General features: G+C 52.1%; 2 protein-coding genes across 2 annotated transcripts; both read right to left on the bottom strand.

Moving 5' to 3' along the window:
- Nucleotides 1-6,116: 6,116 nt before the first annotated feature.
- Nucleotides 6,117-6,670, bottom strand: LOC142791890 (histone H2A-like). Its single transcript, XM_075885562.1, has one exon. It carries the CDS (start codon nucleotides 6,489-6,491, stop codon nucleotides 6,117-6,119), a length of 375 nt encoding a protein of 124 aa, XP_075741677.1. The 5' UTR covers nucleotides 6,492-6,670.
- Nucleotides 6,671-16,116: 9,446 nt separating this feature from the next.
- On the bottom strand, nucleotides 16,117-17,055 carry LOC142791889 (histone H2A-like). Its single transcript, XM_075885561.1, has one exon. It carries the CDS (start codon nucleotides 16,638-16,640, stop codon nucleotides 16,266-16,268), a length of 375 nt encoding a protein of 124 aa, XP_075741676.1. The 5' UTR covers nucleotides 16,641-17,055; the 3' UTR covers nucleotides 16,117-16,265.
- Nucleotides 17,056-18,514: the final 1,459 nt, after the last annotated feature.

The raw sequence follows: 18,514 nt of genomic DNA on the forward strand, positions 1-18,514 counted from the left end.
AACTGCAAATCTTCTTTGCACAGCTGATGCCGTCCGGATAGTCGTTGATAGATTACTTAACAGGTTGTCAGCCTCCGAAGGTATTATGTAAGCGAAAGTACGCATGCGTAAAACATGCAGCGAACGAACACTCTTCCAACGCTGTAAAGAAGAAAGAATGCATAAAGGGTGGTGCATTTTACGCTCCAATCTCGTCCTATGTAAGGCGCTTTAGAGTTAGGGCTGTTTTGCCTGTAATTGCGTGACCCTTGCAGGGTTCCTCACAGTGCAACCGTGCACTTGAAACGGGCAGGTGTTGAACCACCCCGCAAGGAGATGGGGAAACTTCGCTGCGACCGGACCGCTTGACAGTCCGTGTTTACGGGAGGAGAGGCGCGCCCGAGAGGAGGTGCGCTCTCACTCTCTGCCGTCCCCGTGAATGCTGAAATGAGCGCGGTCGCGTTGCGTGGCTTCGGTGAAACTGCCGTATCGCGATATGTAGTGGAGCTGCCACAGTAAAATTTGAGACACGCGTAGCCAGCCAAAGGTGCTGTTACTTTGCCGAATTTCACGTGCCGGCGTCCACAACAACGCGAGCACGCTTTGTTTAGAAATTTCCGGCCATGAGGCCGTGCCCGGACCGCGTGTGTTAGTCCCTTGGTTTGGCGACAAGGATGGCGTCAAAGTGACGCCGTGAAACGGGTTTCGTGCGTGCAAATGAGGCATTGATGTGATTAGAGAGAAAGCGAGAACATAGAAAAGAAAAAAAAAAAGAGGGGGGGGGGGGCACACGCCGGGGACGAGTAGTCGCAAAGTGTTAAGTGTGCAGTTTATTTACGTGCGGCACACAGGTGAGCTGTTGCAGCTGTGAGTTTTGACAAATATTGCGTGTGTCATGTTCAGTGGACACGATGAAACGTTTTTTAGCGAACGCGTTGTATCCGCTGGGCTTGTACGTACGCGTACATGAATTGTCGCTTACTCGGTTTGATGTCTCCTTGCCGCTGGGGCAGCTGATACGACTGATACGCCATTTTGCAGCAGTGAAGGGTGCGTGAATGAATGGGCAAGAAACTTAGCAACAGTAACGAGAAAAGAATTAAAAACAAACAAACAAACGAAAGCATGTTTGCCGTGTATATTCAATCTTGTAGTGCAGAAAAATAGTCAGTGCAGCAACCTGCGCGGCCAACGCGCTCCTCGCGAAGAAAAGAGGGAGAGAGAGACGAGCTGGCCGCCGACCAACCGGCGTGCGCCGTTCGCCTTCCTCCTCAGTCTCGCGGGCCGGCGCCGACACCGCGACTCGATCGTGTCGAGCATTCGCTTGGATTCGCTCGCAGGATTTCAAGCTGGACGGTTGTGCCCTCGCGATCTCCGACTTCAGCGTAGCTCCCGCCGACTGGTTCGCCCTCCGCGGTCTCCTGACGCCGTGTAGCTCTCGCATTGTGGCACCCCGCCCTTGGACTGCTTCGACCGGATCCCCACTTTCCTATCTCCTTCTTTTTCCTCTCGTTGGCTGTCTTCTTCTGCTTCTACTTTCCTTCTATTCTTTTTATCCCTCCTTCCCCCCACCCCTATAAGGCACTGCGCCGTGTCGCCTGAAGGCAGACAGAAATTAGGTGCCTTTTTCCTCTTCATTCTAATCACTACCACCATTCGCTTTCCGGGCGCGTTTCGAAGCAGAAGCAGAAACTTCGGAAGCCGTCATGTCTGGCCGTGGCAAAGGTGGCAAAGGGCTGGGGAAGGGTGGCGCCAAGCGTCATCGAAAGGTGTTGCGTGACAACATCCAGGGCATAACCAAGCCGGCCATCCGTCGTCTGGCGCGCCGTGGCGGTGTCAAGCGCATCTCTGGCCTCATCTACGAGGAAACTCGCGGCGTTCTCAAGGTGTTCCTCGAGAACGTGATCCGCGATGCCGTCACTTACACCGAGCACGCCAAAAGGAAGACCGTGACAGCCATGGACGTCGTGTACGCCCTCAAGCGTCAGGGCCGCACCCTGTACGGATTCGGAGGCTAAGAAGCCAGCGGCGTCGCCTGCAGCCAGCCAACGAGAACACAACAGCCCTCTTCAGGGCTACCCACTTGATGCTTCGGCAGTGTGATCCCAGCGGTTCGCCATACCCGTCCGTCCCTCTTTGCAATATCATTGCGTCATCGCTCAGGTGAGCAGCACCTCGTGTAGTAGTAGCTTGATCGCGCTGGGTACTTGTCACGTTCACCGCATTTCGTTCGCGTCGTCGTCTTTCTCCTGGGTCTGCATGCACGAATCAATCGCCGCATCTGCGAGTTCTTCCTCTCCTTCCTGCAAGCCAAGCTGCTAAAACGGGCCCGTCAAGCGAACGTCGCCTAGTTACCTTATCGCGCGAAGGAAGAAGCCGAGCGCAGCGTTCTACCCTGGTCACTGCATTCTTGGAGACACGACTATGCTCAGGAAGCACGAACTCGCTTTTTTCTTTGGAATGCCCACTACACGATCGCGTCACGTTGTGTCAAAATAAATAAAAACGCACTATGTTCTACCGTGGGGCACCCAGACGAAGAAGGGATGTGTACTTACAAATGAAAAAATTGATTGTGACAGGTTGGTCGTGTTTACCGCGCCCGCTGTGCACTCAGAAGTGCCCCATTCAATAACACATTGTGTACATTGTCACGCCTAATAATTTTTGTTTGTTTGTTTTTTTTCACACCTGGCGCTGCCGAGCTGCAAAATACAAAAAAAAAAGAAAGAAAAGTGGAAGGGGATGTTTAAACAGAATTTCTGCGCAAGTCAGAAGCAAGTACACAATAAGCGCTGCCCATGCAGCGTGCTGAGGGAAGCTGCACTTGATAGAAGTGGCACTCATGTACTGTACTGGTGCTGCGAACACTGCAGTTGTGAAAGCTTTACTTGGACGGACAGCTACGCAACAAGTGTTTCCATTTCGCCGGCAGAGGTGGTCACTCTAGGGAGGCTGGCTTCGCCGCCCACGCGAGAGGGGGGGGGGGGGGACTAGCCCATGATGTAAACGCGAGAGGTTCGAGCGCGGGAAATTCGAAAGCAAGGCGCGCTCGCGTGAGCCTGCCGTCAGATGGCGACACCAACCCACGAGCATTGCATTTTCAAGTGCACCCTTGGTTTCCCACCCACCTCCGCACAGGACGAGGCGTGTCGAATGTGTAACCAAGGCGCACGACAGTGGTTCTGCTCAGGCAAAGCCTACCTATAACAAAAATTGTTCTCCATGTGTGTACCTTCATTTTCTCGTGAAAATGTGAAAGAGGAGTGAATGGGGCTTTTTGAGGCGCGTGTTGATCTTCGTTTCTATTATGATTATTATTTTTCACCCTTTCATTGAGTCCATTTCCTGCTTTTTGTGCCACATATTTAGCACTTAGAGGTTGGGGGGGGGGGGGGATTGCTGATGTGTAAGATGGAAAAGAAGAGGAAAGTGAGCCCCGAAACTGTCTGCATCAGGATGCGACACCTCAGCGGTAGCTCACAAGGGATGGGGGGTGAGGGGGGATTAAAAGGGTGGGAATAAAAGTGTAGAGAAAGAGACATGAGGGAAGCCAGAGTGAGACGACATATCGAGGGAATAGGAGTAAAAATGAAACAAAACATTCGAACGCAAACACCCCGTACATCCAACCGCCATTGAGCGCACCTAGTAGTTTGGCAAGTATGTATGAGTGATTCTTAAGAGGGAAAGGAAGATAAAATTGAGTCCCGTTACTGTCTGCGATTGAGCAAGTAGGCGCGCTCAGTGGCAGTTGGATGTACGGGGTGTTTGTGTTAGAATGTTTTGTTGCGTTTTACTCCTTGTCGTTGCGCGGACGTGTATGCATATACCAACACTGCCGGTGGTCTCTCGTCGTCTTCGCCCATCTACGTAATGGTCGCAAATAAGCGACAACGCAAGGAGCAAGTTTTTTTGGCGTGGCAGTGCGCATTTGCCCTCGGTGATGCGAGGCGCTCTAGTGCGATGCGCGCTGTTGGCGTGAATGGTGGCGTCTCGCACTCCGTCGCGCCGCTTCGGGAAGCGACGAGCTACAGCGTCGATTGATGTGTTGCCTGGAAGGCGAAAGAAATGCGCAGCAGGCTGTATTGTACAGCGGTAGTGGTTTCGTTTCGGTGTACCTCTTTGCAGCCGCGAACTGCACGGTTGCCCGAAAATGAGCGCCAGCCAGCATCCTGGCGTACGCTTCCGCGCTCGCACGCGGACGGGTTCTCACGCTTCGGCCAATGGGAGGGAGAGAGATGGGTCGTGCGGCGAAGCCGCTTTTGCCGATCTCCGGCAGGAGCGCAGTTTCGCTCCGTCAGTCGAGGTGATCGGACGCACGCAGCATGGCCCGAACTAAACAAACCGCGCGCAAGAGTACTGGAGGCAAGGCTCCGCGTAAGCAGCTTGCTACCAAGGCTGCTCGCAAGAGTGCCCCTGCCACAGGCGGGGTGAAGAAACCTCACCGTTACAGGCCTGGAACCGTGGCCCTGCGTGAAATTCGCCGATACCAGAAGTCGACCGAACTGCTGATCCGCAAGCTTCCCTTTCAGCGCCTGGTGCGGGAAATCGCTCAGGACTTCAAGACGGACCTCCGTTTCCAGAGTTCTGCCGTGATGGCCCTACAGGAAGCTAGCGAGGCCTACCTCGTTGGTCTTTTCGAAGACACCAACCTGTGCGCCATCCACGCTAAGCGCGTCACCATCATGCCAAAGGACATCCAGCTGGCTCGGCGCATTCGCGGTGAGCGCGCCTAAGTTGGGCTGCTCCCTGCGCTTCGGTCGACAGGCAAGCAACAACAAACGGTCCTTCTCAGGACCACCAACGTGTCTGCTTTGGCTACGAGACCACTCCAGGCCACGTACTCCGGCCGCACCCTCTTTTGCTGTCATGTTTTGTACGTACGTGGCTGCCGTTGTCTAGCGCGCGGAAGAACGGAACGTCGGCGCGTCGTTATTACGAAGAAATGGCTCAGCTTTGACAAATTCAAGGTAAAAGTGTGTATCATTATGAGTAGACAGAGAAAAGGTAGGCTAGCTTCAGTCGGTGTGTGTGCAGCAGCCGTGCTGCGACCCTGTGGTGTGTCAATTTCATTTATGTGTTTACCTTTTTGCCCGCCGCTTGTAAGGTGTTTTTGAGGGCTTCTGTTTGCGTAACGCCATGGTGACTTGGGCTGCTGGACCCCGGCGCAACTTTTGGGTGCACTCGTAGGAGGTGATGAAGTTTTACCGAGAGACGAAATAAACAATTGTATCGGGCCAGTTGGTAAGGATCCATCTCGCTAGGAAGCGCAGCCACTATTACACAGACCTCACAACACAAGCGCTTAACTTCAACTGAACTTTCATTGCAAACGTCAGAGTTTATAAAGGGGGTGAACAGAGAAAAAGAATAGTAAAAGGTAGACAACAAAAAGCACACGTGCCAGTCCCGCACATTACTGTCTGTTATTCTCTATCACCCCATCCAAAAAACAGTTCTTTCCGCGTGAGCGCGATAGAGAGTGCACTAACACACTCGAAATCATCGCGTGTCATTTCCTTTCATTTCTTTTGAAGCTGAACAAGTTTTTGTGCCATATTCTGGACAATTTTTTTTTTTTTTTTGCAATAAACGTTTAGTTGAAGTTAAGCGCTTGTGTTGTGTGTTCTGTGTAATAGTGGCTGCGCTGCCTAGCAAGATAGACGAAATAAATTGTGTTAGAAGCACCAAATGGAATGCGCTAACGGCGGGTTCTCTCTCTCTCTCTCTCTTTTTTTTTTTTACCTTACGTTTGTTTTTCTATTCAAAGGTATTAAATTTACTCTGTCCCTGTGCTGACCCGTTCAGGTGTCATCGTAAGGATAGACGGTTACGTGTGGAGCTTTTTTTTTTTTTTTTTTTAATGAGAAATGACAACGCTTACATGCTCTTTTCTGTCTTTTTCGGTGCCGAGCTGCGTGATTTGGTTGTCTCTTTGCAGCATTTGGCGTCGCGCACTTGTGGCTAACTGATGTCGCGAGGAAATATATATAAAGTATAGAAAAACAAACACGCTTGAGGGTACGAACAGAGCCATCGTGACTGCGAAGCGAAACACGGCCGCGTCACCTGTTTGGGTGGTCCTTAGAAGGACCGTTTGGGGAATGCGGCGAGCGCGCGGAAGGGGTGCTCGCTTACGCCTTCTTCTCCGTCTTCTTTGGAAGAAGCACGGCTTGAATGTTGGGCAACACACCGCCCTGCGCGATGGTGACGCCGGAAAGCAGTTTGTTCAGCTCCTCGTCGTTGCGGATGGCGAGCTGCAAGTGACGGGGGATGATCCGGGTCTTCTTGTTGTCACGAGCGGCGTTGCCCGCCAGCTCGAGCACCTCGGCGGCCAGGTACTCGAGTACGGCAGCCAGGTAGACCGGAGCGCCAGCTCCGACGCGCTCGGCGTAGTTTCCCTTGCGTAGGAGGCGGTGAATACGGCCCACGGGGAACTGAAGCCCCGCGCGGCTAGAACGGGTCTTGCTCTTGCCTTTCGCCTTGCCGCCCTTGCCACGTCCGGACATGGTGTTGCTTTTCGCTTGGTACGACGCCGGTTGCCGAAAACAAGAAAGCTGCTGCCTTCTGAGATGAGAGCCGTGCTCGAATGGTGGTGGTGGTGGTAGTGATTAGAATGAAGAGGAAAAAGGCACCTAATTTCTGTCTGCCTTCAGGCGACACGGCGCAGTGCCTTATAGGGGTGGGGGGAAGCTGATCTCGTCAACACCCCTCGCTCATATTTAAGCGCGGCGAGACGGGGGGACACGCGCATTCGACTCTGGTCTCGCGTGCGTGTTGTGTGAAATCATGCCTCCCCAACCGTCTGGCAAAGCCGTCAAGAAGGCCGGCAAGGCGCAGAAGAATGTGCGCGCCACGGACAAGAAGAAGAAGAAGCGCCGCAGGAAGGAGAGCTTCTCCATCTACATCTATAAGGTGCTGAAGCAGGTGCACCCCGACACTGGTGTCTCCAGCAAGGCCATGTCCATCATGAACAGCTTCGTGAACGACATCTTCGAGCGTATCGCCGCCGAGTCGTCACGCCTTGCTCACTACAACAAGCGCTCGACCATCACGAGCCGGGAGATCCAGACCGCGGTGCGCCTGCTGCTGCCCGGAGAGCTGGCCAAGCACGCGGTGTCCGAGGGTACAAAAGCCGTCACCAAGTACACCAGCTCCAAGTAGGCGTGCGTCGTGGGCCACAGCGAGCAACGACAAATCAACGGCTCTTCTCAGAGCCACCCAAATTGTCTGCGTCGGCATAGGGGTTGTGCTGAGAGATTCGGCTCCGAATCCATCCTCTTCTCTCTGTTGAACACCGCTAGCAGGAGCGTTGGTGTGCCGCGCTCGACGTGTGTGCTCGGGGAGGTTGAACAGGTAAATTAGAGAAGACCGAGTGCGCGGAGAAAAGTGCCACAAGTACGGTAATGGAGGGAAAACAAAACCAGGAGCGTGGTAATTAAAAAAAAAAAAAAAAACAGGGGGAAGGTGGCCGCTTCTCTCAAAAAAAGGTAACATGAACTCGAGTGTGTTCAGCTCTTGGGAAATGATAGAATAGGAAACTCGCGTCAGCGCTTGCCCGAGCAACTCCGACATGTCGGGCCAAATATGAAGGGGTATACACGGTATGCAGTGCATGCGGAGAGAAGGAAACTGCCGAACACTTGATAATGCTATGTAAAGGGCTTCACCTTATAGTTTAGAATGATGGCGCAGAGTTTTTCAAAAGCACCGGGGTTTAGAGACGGGGGAGGGCAAAATAGACTTTAGGCGGGTAGAATTAACTAGAAGGTGGTTATCTTATTGGTGGCTAAAGTCAAGGCAAGAGTGAAAACTAAACCATTCACTGCAAAGCACCGCGGTCCTATACTTCACTATTTAAAGAGAGAAAAAAAACAAGATAAATGTAGCTGTTTGTTAGGTCAGCATTATGGCTAGGTGGTGATAGCTGCCGCCCGATGTGAAGGGTACAGCCACATTCATCAGACAGCGCAGAGTTCCTTCTCTGCCACGCCATTCATTTGTTTACGAAATTGGGGCATTTATTTCTTGAGAGCGCAGGGCAGGCCCGTTTCGAGACTGTAGGAGGAGTGAATGTAGCTTAAAGTGCGTGGCGCGGTGAAAAATGTGCGGAAGCATTGATGCAAGAAAAGATAGGGGAGAAATATATAGACGCATGTGACAATAGCTGTAGAAGCAGAAAAGCGTGGCGGCGGACTGCATGCTAATTATTGTCCGAAAGCAAAGTATCGACAGCCCGAGTGAAGGAAAAAACAAAACTGTGCGTACGCATGACAGGGGTACCACGCAGGTGATTTATATAGTGCACAAAGAAGTACGAAATCCAGTAAAGAAAGGCGGTCGACACGAGGTATGGGCATTTCCCGTTTTCGCACCGAGTGCTCCGTTTGCGCGTCGCCGAAAGAAACATAGCCAGGCCGGCCAGCAAACGACACTGCTCGGCTTGACGTTTACATAATCACACGGTGTAGCGGAACACTGTGTTCTCTTCGAAAGAACAAATGCGCCTGTGCTAGGCACAAATGAGTGGTACGTTCCATTCGGAATGTGGTGGGAAACTTACCTTAAATGAATGAGCGGACGCACCGTTTATTTCCGCTTTGTTTTAGATTACTGACTATGTTCGGCGGGTCGACAGTGCATTTGTATGAAGCTTTCAAGCGCGATCATTTTGTAATTTCGCATCGTGCGTCCCTGCCACAAGTTCGGGGAAGGAATACTTTCAATATGGGAACCCTCATGATTGTGAAAGATGAAACTGCGACTACTTAAACACACTTGCACCACAGAAATGGCACGCGCAGTTTGGTATTGGGGCACGTGAGAAGGGAATACAATAGATGGGCATTGGCGCGCATCTTTTTTTCTTATTGATATGATATGTAAGGAGATGTCGGCGCACCATTATGGCGCCGGCTACTCCTTGGCCGTTGAGTTAAACTTGAACACGTATCTTGAAGCAAAACGTACAAAGCAGTGCATGGAAAGTAGAAAACTCGGGCAGAGATATGCAAAGACACACTTACACTTATACGCACATATCAGAACACAATGGTAAGTAAATGTTCGAAAGTCAATGAATGAAGTCTCTGATATAATGTCCCTCGATAATATTCGGTCCACCAGCACAAAACAGTAGAGCACACGTCTGGTCCGTATAAAGATGCATTCGCTCGTGTGTACATAATTGTCGACACGTCATTCATTTCACAACACACACATGATGAGAGTCACGTGATACTGTACATAATAAGTACATTTGTTACAAATGAAAGTTCGTTATTTCTTAATACTTATCAGCAATCCCGCTGTCTTGTAAAGAACGTGTTGATGCTTTTAAAGCGTGCGACTGTAAAACTCGAGTAGGCCACGGACCCAGAAGTTTCTTCATGTTAAACGGTCTGCGGTCTAATGCCAACTGTTCGGACTTAAGACGGCGTCTCGTGATGTGGACAGTCTACGAGAAGGTGACATACGTCTTCATCTATCAATCCGCATTCGCATTCGGGACTTTCAGCTCTGCCGTGTCTGTGCAAAGAAAAAAAAAAAACAAATGTTTTTGTGTATGCCGTGCCTAGCCTCAATCGGTCAATTAGAGTTTCCGATATTCTATCTAATGCCAGCGTAATTTTTAATTCAATAAATGGATCGATGTGGTATAAATCGCACCTCTTTGTACTTTGGTCAAACCAAGCAGTTTTGCTCATTCTGAAAGTTGTATTCTTTATAATACTACGCAATTCACTTTTTTCGAAATATTGGTTGCCACGATGTGTAGACCTACTTTGTGTGCTCTGGACGGCTCTGGAAGGCCAACTGCAAATCTTCTTTGCACAGCTGATGCCGTCCGGATAGTCGTTGATAGATTACTTAACAGGTTGTCAGCCTCCGAAGGTATTATGTAAGCGAAAGTACGCATGCGTAAAACATGCAGCGAACGAACACTCTTCCAACGCTGTAAAGAAGAAAGAATGCATAAAGGGTGGTGCATTTTACGCTCCAATCTCGTCCTATGTAAGGCGCTTTAGAGTTAGGGCTGTTTTGCCTGTAATTGCGTGACCCTTGCAGGGTTCCTCACAGTGCAACCGTGCACTTGAAACGGGCAGGTGTTGAACCACCCCGCAAGGAGATGGGGAAACTTCGCTGCGACCGGACCGCTTGACAGTCCGTGTTTACGGGAGGAGAGGCGCGCCCGAGAGGAGGTGCGCTCTCACTCTCTGCCGTCCCCGTGAATGCTGAAATGAGCGCGGTCGCGTTGCGTGGCTTCGGTGAAACTGCCGTATCGCGATATGTAGTGGAGCTGCCACAGTAAAATTTGAGACACGCGTAGCCAGCCAAAGGTGCTGTTACTTTGCCGAATTTCACGTGCCGGCGTCCACAACAACGCGAGCACGCTTTGTTTAGAAATTTCCGGCCATGAGGCCGTGCCCGGACCGCGTGTGTTAGTCCCTTGGTTTGGCGACAAGGATGGCGTCAAAGTGACGCCGTGAAACGGGTTTCGTGCGTGCAAATGAGGCATTGATGTGATTAGAGAGAAAGCGAGAACATAGAAAAGAAAAAAAAAAAAGAGGGGGGGGGGCACACGCCGGGGACGAGTAGTCGCAAAGTGTTAAGTGTGCAGTTTATTTACGTGCGGCACACAGGTGAGCTGTTGCAGCTGTGAGTTTTGACAAATATTGCGTGTGTCATGTTCAGTGGACACGATGAAACGTTTTTTAGCGAACGCGTTGTATCCGCTGGGCTTGTACGTACGCGTACATGAATTGTCGCTTACTCGGTTTGATGTCTCCTTGCCGCTGGGGCAGCTGATACGACTGATACGCCATTTTGCAGCAGTGAAGGGTGCGTGAATGAATGGGCAAGAAACTTAGCAACAGTAACGAGAAAAGAATTAAAAACAAACAAACAAACGAAAGCATGTTTGCCGTGTATATTCAATCTTGTAGTGCAGAAAAATAGTCAGTGCAGCAACCTGCGCGGCCAACGCGCTCCTCGCGAAGAAAAGAGGGAGAGAGAGACGAGCTGGCCGCCGACCAACCGGCGTGCGCCGTTCGCCTTCCTCCTCAGTCTCGCGGGCCGGCGCCGACACCGCGACTCGATCGTGTCGAGCATTCGCTTGATTCGCTCGCAGGATTTCAAGCTGGACGGTTGTGCCCTCGCGATCTCCGACTTCAGCGTAGCTCCCGCCGACTGGTTCGCCCTCCGCGGTCTCCTGACGCCGTGTAGCTCTCGCACTGTGGCACCCCGCCCTTGGACTGCTTCGACCGGATCCCCACTTTCCTATCTCCTTCTTTTTCCTCTCGTTGGCTGTCTTCTTCTGCTTCTACTTTCCTTCTATCCTTTTTATTCCTCCTTCACCCCACCCCTATAAGGCACTGCGCCGTGTCGCCTGAAGGCAGACAGAAATTAGGTGCCTTTTTCCTCTTCATTGTAACCACTACCACCACCACCATTCGCTTTCCGGGCGCGTTTCGAAGCAGAAGCAGAAACTTCGGAAGCCGTCATGTCTGGCCGTGGCAAAGGTGGCAAAGGGCTGGGGAAGGGTGGCGCCAAGCGTCATCGAAAGGTGTTGCGTGACAACATCCAGGGCATAACCAAGCCGGCCATCCGTCGTCTGGCGCGCCGTGGCGGTGTCAAGCGCATCTCTGGCCTCATCTACGAGGAAACTCGCGGCGTTCTCAAGGTGTTCCTCGAGAACGTGATCCGCGATGCCGTCACTTACACCGAGCACGCCAAAAGGAAGACCGTGACAGCCATGGACGTCGTGTACGCCCTCAAGCGTCAGGGCCGCACCCTGTACGGATTCGGAGGCTAAGAAGCCAGCGGCGTCGCCTGCAGCCAGCCAACGAGAACACAACAGCCCTCTTCAGGGCTACCCACTTGATGCTTCGGCAGTGTGATCCCAGCGGTTCGCCATACCCGTCCGTCCCTCTTTGCAATATCATTGCGTCATCGCTCAGGTGAGCAGCACCTCGTGTAGTAGTAGCTTGATCGCGCTGGGTACTTGTCACGTTCACCGCATTTCGTTCGCGTCGTCGTCTTTCTCCTGGGTCTGCATGCACGAATCAATCGCCGCATCTGCGAGTTCTTCCTCTCCTTCCTGCAAGCCAAGCTGCTAAAACGGGCCCGTCAAGCGAACGTCGCCTAGTTACCTTATCGCGCGAAGGAAGAAGCCGAGCGCAGCGTTCTACCCTGGTCACTGCATTCTTGGAGACACGACTATGCTCAGGAAGCACGAACTCGCTTTTTTCTTTGGAATGCCCACTACACGATCGCGTCACGTTGTGTCAAAATAAATAAAAACGCACTATGTTCTACCGTGGGGCACCCAGACGAAGAAGGGATGTGTACTTACAAATGAAAAAATTGATTGTGACAGGTTGGTCGTGTTTACCGCGCCCGCTGTGCACTCAGAAGTGCCCCATTCAATAACACATTGTGTACATTGTCACGCCTAATAATTTTTGTTTGTTTTTTTTTTTTCACACCTGGCGCTGCCGAGCTGCAAAATACAAAAAAAAAAAGAAAGAAAAGTGGAAGGGGATGTTTAAACAGAATTTCTGCGCAAGTCAGAAGCAAGTACACAATAAGCGCTGCCCATGCAGCGTGCTGAGGGAAGCTGCACTTGATAGAAGTGGCACTCATGTACTGTACTGGTGCTGCGAACACTGCAGTTGTGAAAGCTTTACTTGGACGGACAGCTACGCAACAAGTGTTTCCATTTCGCCGGCAGAGGTGGTCACTCTAGGGAGGCTGGCTTCGCCGCCCACGCGAGAGGGGGGGGGGGGGGGGGACTAGCCCATGATGTAAACGCGAGAGGTTCGAGCGCGGGAAATTCGAAAGCAAGGCGCGCTCGCGTGAGCCTGCCGTCAGATGGCGACACCAACCCACGAGCATTGCATTTTCAAGTGCACCCTTGGTTTCCCACCCACCTCCGCACAGGACGAGGCGTGTCGAATGTGTAACCAAGGCGCACGACAGTGGTTCTGCTCAGGCAAGCCTACCTATAACAAAAATTGTTCTCCATGTGTGTACCTTCATTTTCTCGTGAAAATGTGAAAGAGGAGTGAATGGGGCTTTTTGAGGCGCGTGTTGATCTTCGTTTCTATTATGATTATTATTTTTCACCCTTTCATTGAGTCCATTTCCTGCTTTTTGTGCCACATATTTAGCACTTAGAGGTTGGGGGGGGGGGGGGGATTGCTGATGTGTAAGATGGAAAAGAAGAGGAAAGTGAGCCCCGAAACTGTCTGCATCAGGATGCGACACCTCAGCGGTAGCTCACAAGGGATGGGGGGTGAGGGGGGATTAAAAGGGTGGGAATAAAAGTGTAGAGAAAGAGACATGAGGGAAGCCAGAGTGAGACGACATATCGAGGGAATAGGAGTAAAAATGAAACAAAACATTCGAACGCAAACACCCCGTACATCCAACCGCCATTGAGCGCACCTAGTAGTTTGGCAAGTATGTATGAGTGATTCTTAAGAGGGAAAGGAAGATAAAATTGAGTCCCGTTACTGTCTGCGATTGAGCAAGTAGGCGCGCTCAGTGGCAGTTGGATGTACGGGGTGTTTGTGTTAGAATGTTTTGTTGCGTTTTACTCCTTGTCGTTGCGCGGACGTGTATGCATATACCAACACTGCCGGTGGTCTCTCGTCGTCTTCGCCCATCTACGTAATGGTCGCAAATAAGCGACAACGCAAGGAGCAAGTTTTTTTGGCGTGGCAGTGCGCATTTGCCCTCGGTGATGCGAGGCGCTCTAGTGCGATGCGCGCTGTTGGCGTGAATGGTGGCGTCTCGCACTCCGTCGCGCCGCTTCGGGAAGCGACGAGCTACAGCGTCGATTGATGTGTTGCCTGGAAGGCGAAAGAAATGCGCAGCAGGCTGTATTGTACAGCGGTAGTGGTTTCGTTTCGGTGTACCTCTTTGCAGCCGCGAACTGCACGGTTGCCCGAAAATGAGCGCCAGCCAGCATCCTGGCGTACGCTTCCGCGCTCGCACGCGGACGGGTTCTCACGCTTCGGCCAATGGGAGGGAGAGAGATGGGTCGTGCGGCGAAGCCGCTTTTGCCGATCTCCGGCAGGAGCGCAGTTTCGCTCCGTCAGTCGAGGTGGTGGTGGTGGTAGTGATTAGAATGAAGAGGAAAAAGGCACCTAATTTCTGTCTGCCTTCAGGCGACACGGCGCAGTGCCTTATAGGGGTGGGGGGAAGGAGGGATAAAAAGAATAGAAGGAAAGTAGAAGCAGAAGAAGACAGCCAACGAGAGGAAAAAAGAAGGAGATAGGAAAGTGGGGATCCGGTCGAAGAAGTCCAAGGGCGGGGTGCCACAATGCGAGAGCTACACGGCGTCAGGAGACCGCGGAGGGCGAACCAGTCGGCGGGAGCTACGCTGAAGTCGGAGATCGCGAGGGCACAACCGTCCAGCTTGAAATCCTGCGAGCGAATCCAGTCGAGGTGATCGGACGCACGCAGCATGGCCCGAACTAAACAAACCGCGCGCAAGAGTACTGGAGGCAAGGCTCCGCGTAAGCAGCTTGCTACCAAGGCTGCTCGCAAGAGTGCCCCTGCCACAGGCGGGGTGAAGAAACCTCACCGTTACAGGCCTGGAACCGTGGCCCTGCGTGAAATTCGCCGATACCAGAAGTCGACCGAACTGCTGATCCGCAAGCTTCCCTTTCAGCGCCTGGTGCGGGAAATCGCTCAGGACTTCAAGACGGACCTCCGTTTCCAGAGTTCTGCCGTGATGGCCCTACAGGAAGCTAGCGAGGCCTACCTCGTTGGTCTTTTCGAAGACACCAACCTGTGCGCCATCCACGCTAAGCGCGTCACCATCATGCCAAAGGACATCCAGCTGGCTCGGCGCATTCGCGGTGAGCGCGCCTAAGTTGGGCTGCTCCCTGCGCTTCGGTCGACAGGCAAGCAACAACAAACGGTCCTTCTCAGGACCACCAACGTGTCTGCTTTGGCTACGAGACCACTCCAGGCCACGTACTCCGGCCGCACCCTCTTTTGCTGTCATGTTTTGTACGTACGTGGCTGCCGTTGTCTAGCGCGCGGAAGAACGGAACGTCGGCGCGTCGTTATTACGAAGAAATGGCTCAGCTTTGACAAATTCAAGGTAAAAGTGTGTATCATTATGAGTAGACAGAGAAAAGGTAGGCTAGCTTCAGTCGGTGTGTGTGCAGCAGCCGTGCTGCGACCCTGTGGTGTGTCAATTTCATTTATGTGTTTACCTTTTTGCCCGCCGCTTGTAAGGTGTTTTTGAGGGCTTCTGTTTGCGTAACGCCATGGTGACTTGGGCTGCTGGACCCCGGCGCAACTTTTGGGTGCACTCGTAGGAGGTGATGAAGTTTTACCGAGAGACGAAATAAACAATTGTATCGGGCCAGTTGGTAAGGATCCATCTCGCTAGGAAGCGCAGCCACTATTACACAGACCTCACAACACAAGCGCTTAACTTCAACTGAACTTTCATTGCAAACGTCAGAGTTTATAAAGGGGGTGAACAGAGAAAAAGAATAGTAAAAGGTAGACAACAAAAAGCACACGTGCCAGTCCCGCACATTACTGTCTGTTATTCTCTATCACCCCATCCAAAAAACAGTTCTTTCCGCGTGAGCGCGATAGAGAGTGCACTAACACACTCGAAATCATCGCGTGTCATTTCCTTTCATTTCTTTTGAAGCTGAACAAGTTTTTGTGCCATATTCTGGACAATTTTTTTTTTTTTTTTTGCAATAAACGTTTAGTTGAAGTTAAGCGCTTGTGTTGTGTGTTCTGTGTAATAGTGGCTGCGCTGCCTAGCAAGATAGACGAAATAAATTGTGTTAGAAGCACCAAATGGAATGCGCTAACGGCGGGTTCTCTCTCTCTCTCTCTCTTTTTTTTTTTTACCTTACGTTTGTTTTTCTATTCAAAGGTATTAAATTTACTCTGTCCCTGTGCTGACCCGTTCAGGTGTCATCGTAAGGATAGACGGTTACGTGTGGAGCTTTTTTTTTTTTTTTTTTAATGAGAAATGACAACGCTTACATGCTCTTTTCTGTCTTTTTCGGTGCCGAGCTGCGTGATTTGGTTGTCTCTTTGCAGCATTTGGCGTCGCGCACTTGTGGCTAACTGATGTCGCGAGGGAAATATATATAAAGTATAGAAAAACAAACACGCTTGAGGGTACGAACAGAGCCATCGTGACTGCGAAGCGAAACACGGCCGCGTCACCTGTTTGGGTGGTCCTTAGAAGGACCGTTTGGGGAATGCGGCGAGCGCGCGGAAGGGGTGCTCGCTTACGCCTTCTTCTCCGTCTTCTTTGGAAGAAGCACGGCTTGAATGTTGGGCAACACACCGCCCTGCGCGATGGTGACGCCGGAAAGCAGTTTGTTCAGCTCCTCGTCGTTGCGGATGGCGAGCTGCAAGTGACGGGGGATGATCCGGGTCTTCTTGTTGTCACGAGCGGCGTTGCCCGCCAGCTCGAGCACCTCGGCGGCCAGGTACTCGAGTACGGCAGCCAGGTAGACCGGAGCGCCAGCTCCGACGCGCTCGGCGTAGTTTCCCTTGCGTAGGAGGCGGTGAATACGGCCCACGGGGAACTGAAGCCCCGCGCGACTAGAACGGGTCTTGCTCTTGCCTTTCGCCTTGCCGCCCTTGCCACGTCCGGACATGGTGTTGCTTTTCGCTTGGTACGACGCCGGTTGCCGAAAACAAGAAAGCTGCTGCCTTCTGAGATGAGAGCCGTGCTCGAATGGTGGGGTGGTAGTGGTTACAATGAAGAGGAAAAAGGCACCTAATTTCTGTCTGCCTTCAGGCGACACGGCGCAGTGCCTTATAGGGGTGGGGGGAAGGAGGGATAAAAAGAATAGAAGGAAAGTAGAAGCAGAAGAAGACAGCCAACGAGAGGAAAAAGAAGGAGATAGGAAAGTGGGGATCCGGTCGAAGCAGTCCAAGGGCGGGGTGCCACAATGCGAGAGCTACACGGCATCAGGAGACCGCGGAGGGCGAACCAGTCGGCGGGAGCTACGCTGAAGTCGGAGATCGCGAGGGCACAACCGTCCAGCTTGAAATCCTGCGAGCGTTTTCTCGAATGGTTTCCGTTGCCACCATCGCGCGCCGCCGCTCGCGGGGAACGGATGAGAGTGTGAGAGAGAGAAGCCGTGCGAACCAATGGGGCGCGCGCGTTGTGCTGATCTCGTCAACACCCCTCGCTCATATTTAAGCGCGGCGAGACGGGGGGACACGCGCATTCGACTCTGGTCTCGCGTGCGTGTTGTGTGAAATCATGCCTCCCCAACCGTCTGGCAAAGCCGTCAAGAAGGCCGGCAAGGCGCAGAAGAATGTGCGCGCCACGGACAAGAAGAAGAAGAAGCGCCGCAGGAAGGAGAGCTTCTCCATCTACATCTATAAGGTGCTGAAGCAGGTGCACCCCGACACTGGTGTCTCCAGCAAGGCCATGTCCATCATGAACAGCTTCGTGAACGACATCTTCGAGCGTATCGCCGCCGAGTCGTCACGCCTTGCTCACTACAACAAGCGCTCGACCATCACGAGCCGGGAGATCCAGACCGCGGTGCGCCTGCTGCTGCCCGGAGAGCTGGCCAAGCACGCGGTGTCCGAGGGTACAAAAGCCGTCACCAAGTACACCAGCTCCAAGTAGGCGTGCGTCGTGGGCCACAGCGAGCAACGACAAATCAACGGCTCTTCTCAGAGCCACCCAAATTGTCTGCGTCGGCATAGGGGTTGTGCTGAGAGATTCGGCTCCGAATCCATCCTCTTCTCTCTGTTGAACACCGCTAGCAGGAGCGTTGGTGTGCCGCGCTCGACGTGTGTGCTCGGGGAGGTTGAACAGGTAAATTAGAGAAGACCGAGTGCGCGGAGAAAAGTGCCACAAGTACGGTAATGGAGGGAAAACAAAACCAGGAGCGTGGTAATTAAAAAAAAAAAAAAAAAACAGGGGGAAGGTGGCCGCTTCTCTCAAAAAAAGGTAACATGAACTCGAGTGTGTTCAGCTCTTGGGAAATGATAGAATAGGAAACTCGCGTCAGCGCTTGCCCGAGCAACTCCGACATGTCGGGCCAAATATGAAGGGGTATACACGGTATGCAGTGCATGCGGAGAGAAGGAAACTGCCGAACACTTGATAATGCTATGTAAAGGGCTTCACCTTATAGTTTAGAATGATGGCGCAGAGTTTTTCAAAAGCACCGGGGTTTAGAGACGGGGGAGGGCAAAATAGACTTTAGGCGGGTAGAATTAACTAGAAGGTGGTTATCTTATTGGTGGCTAAAGTCAAGGCAAGAGTGAAAACTAAACCATTCACTGCAAAGCACCGCGGTCCTATACTTCACTATTTAAAGAGAGAAAAAAAACAAGATAAATGTAGCTGTTTGTTAGGTCAGCATTATGGCTAGGTGGTGATAGCTGCCGCCCGATGTGAAGGGTACAGCCACATTCATCAGACAGCGCAGAGTTCCTTCTCTGCCACGCCATTCATTTGTTTACGAAATTGGGGCATTTATTTCTTGAGAGCGCAGGGCAGGCC

The sequence above is a fragment of the Rhipicephalus microplus genome, unplaced genomic scaffold, assembly GCF_043290135.1.
Source record: "Rhipicephalus microplus isolate Deutch F79 unplaced genomic scaffold, USDA_Rmic scaffold_196, whole genome shotgun sequence".
Lineage (NCBI taxonomy): Eukaryota > Metazoa > Arthropoda > Arachnida > Ixodida > Ixodidae > Rhipicephalus > Rhipicephalus microplus.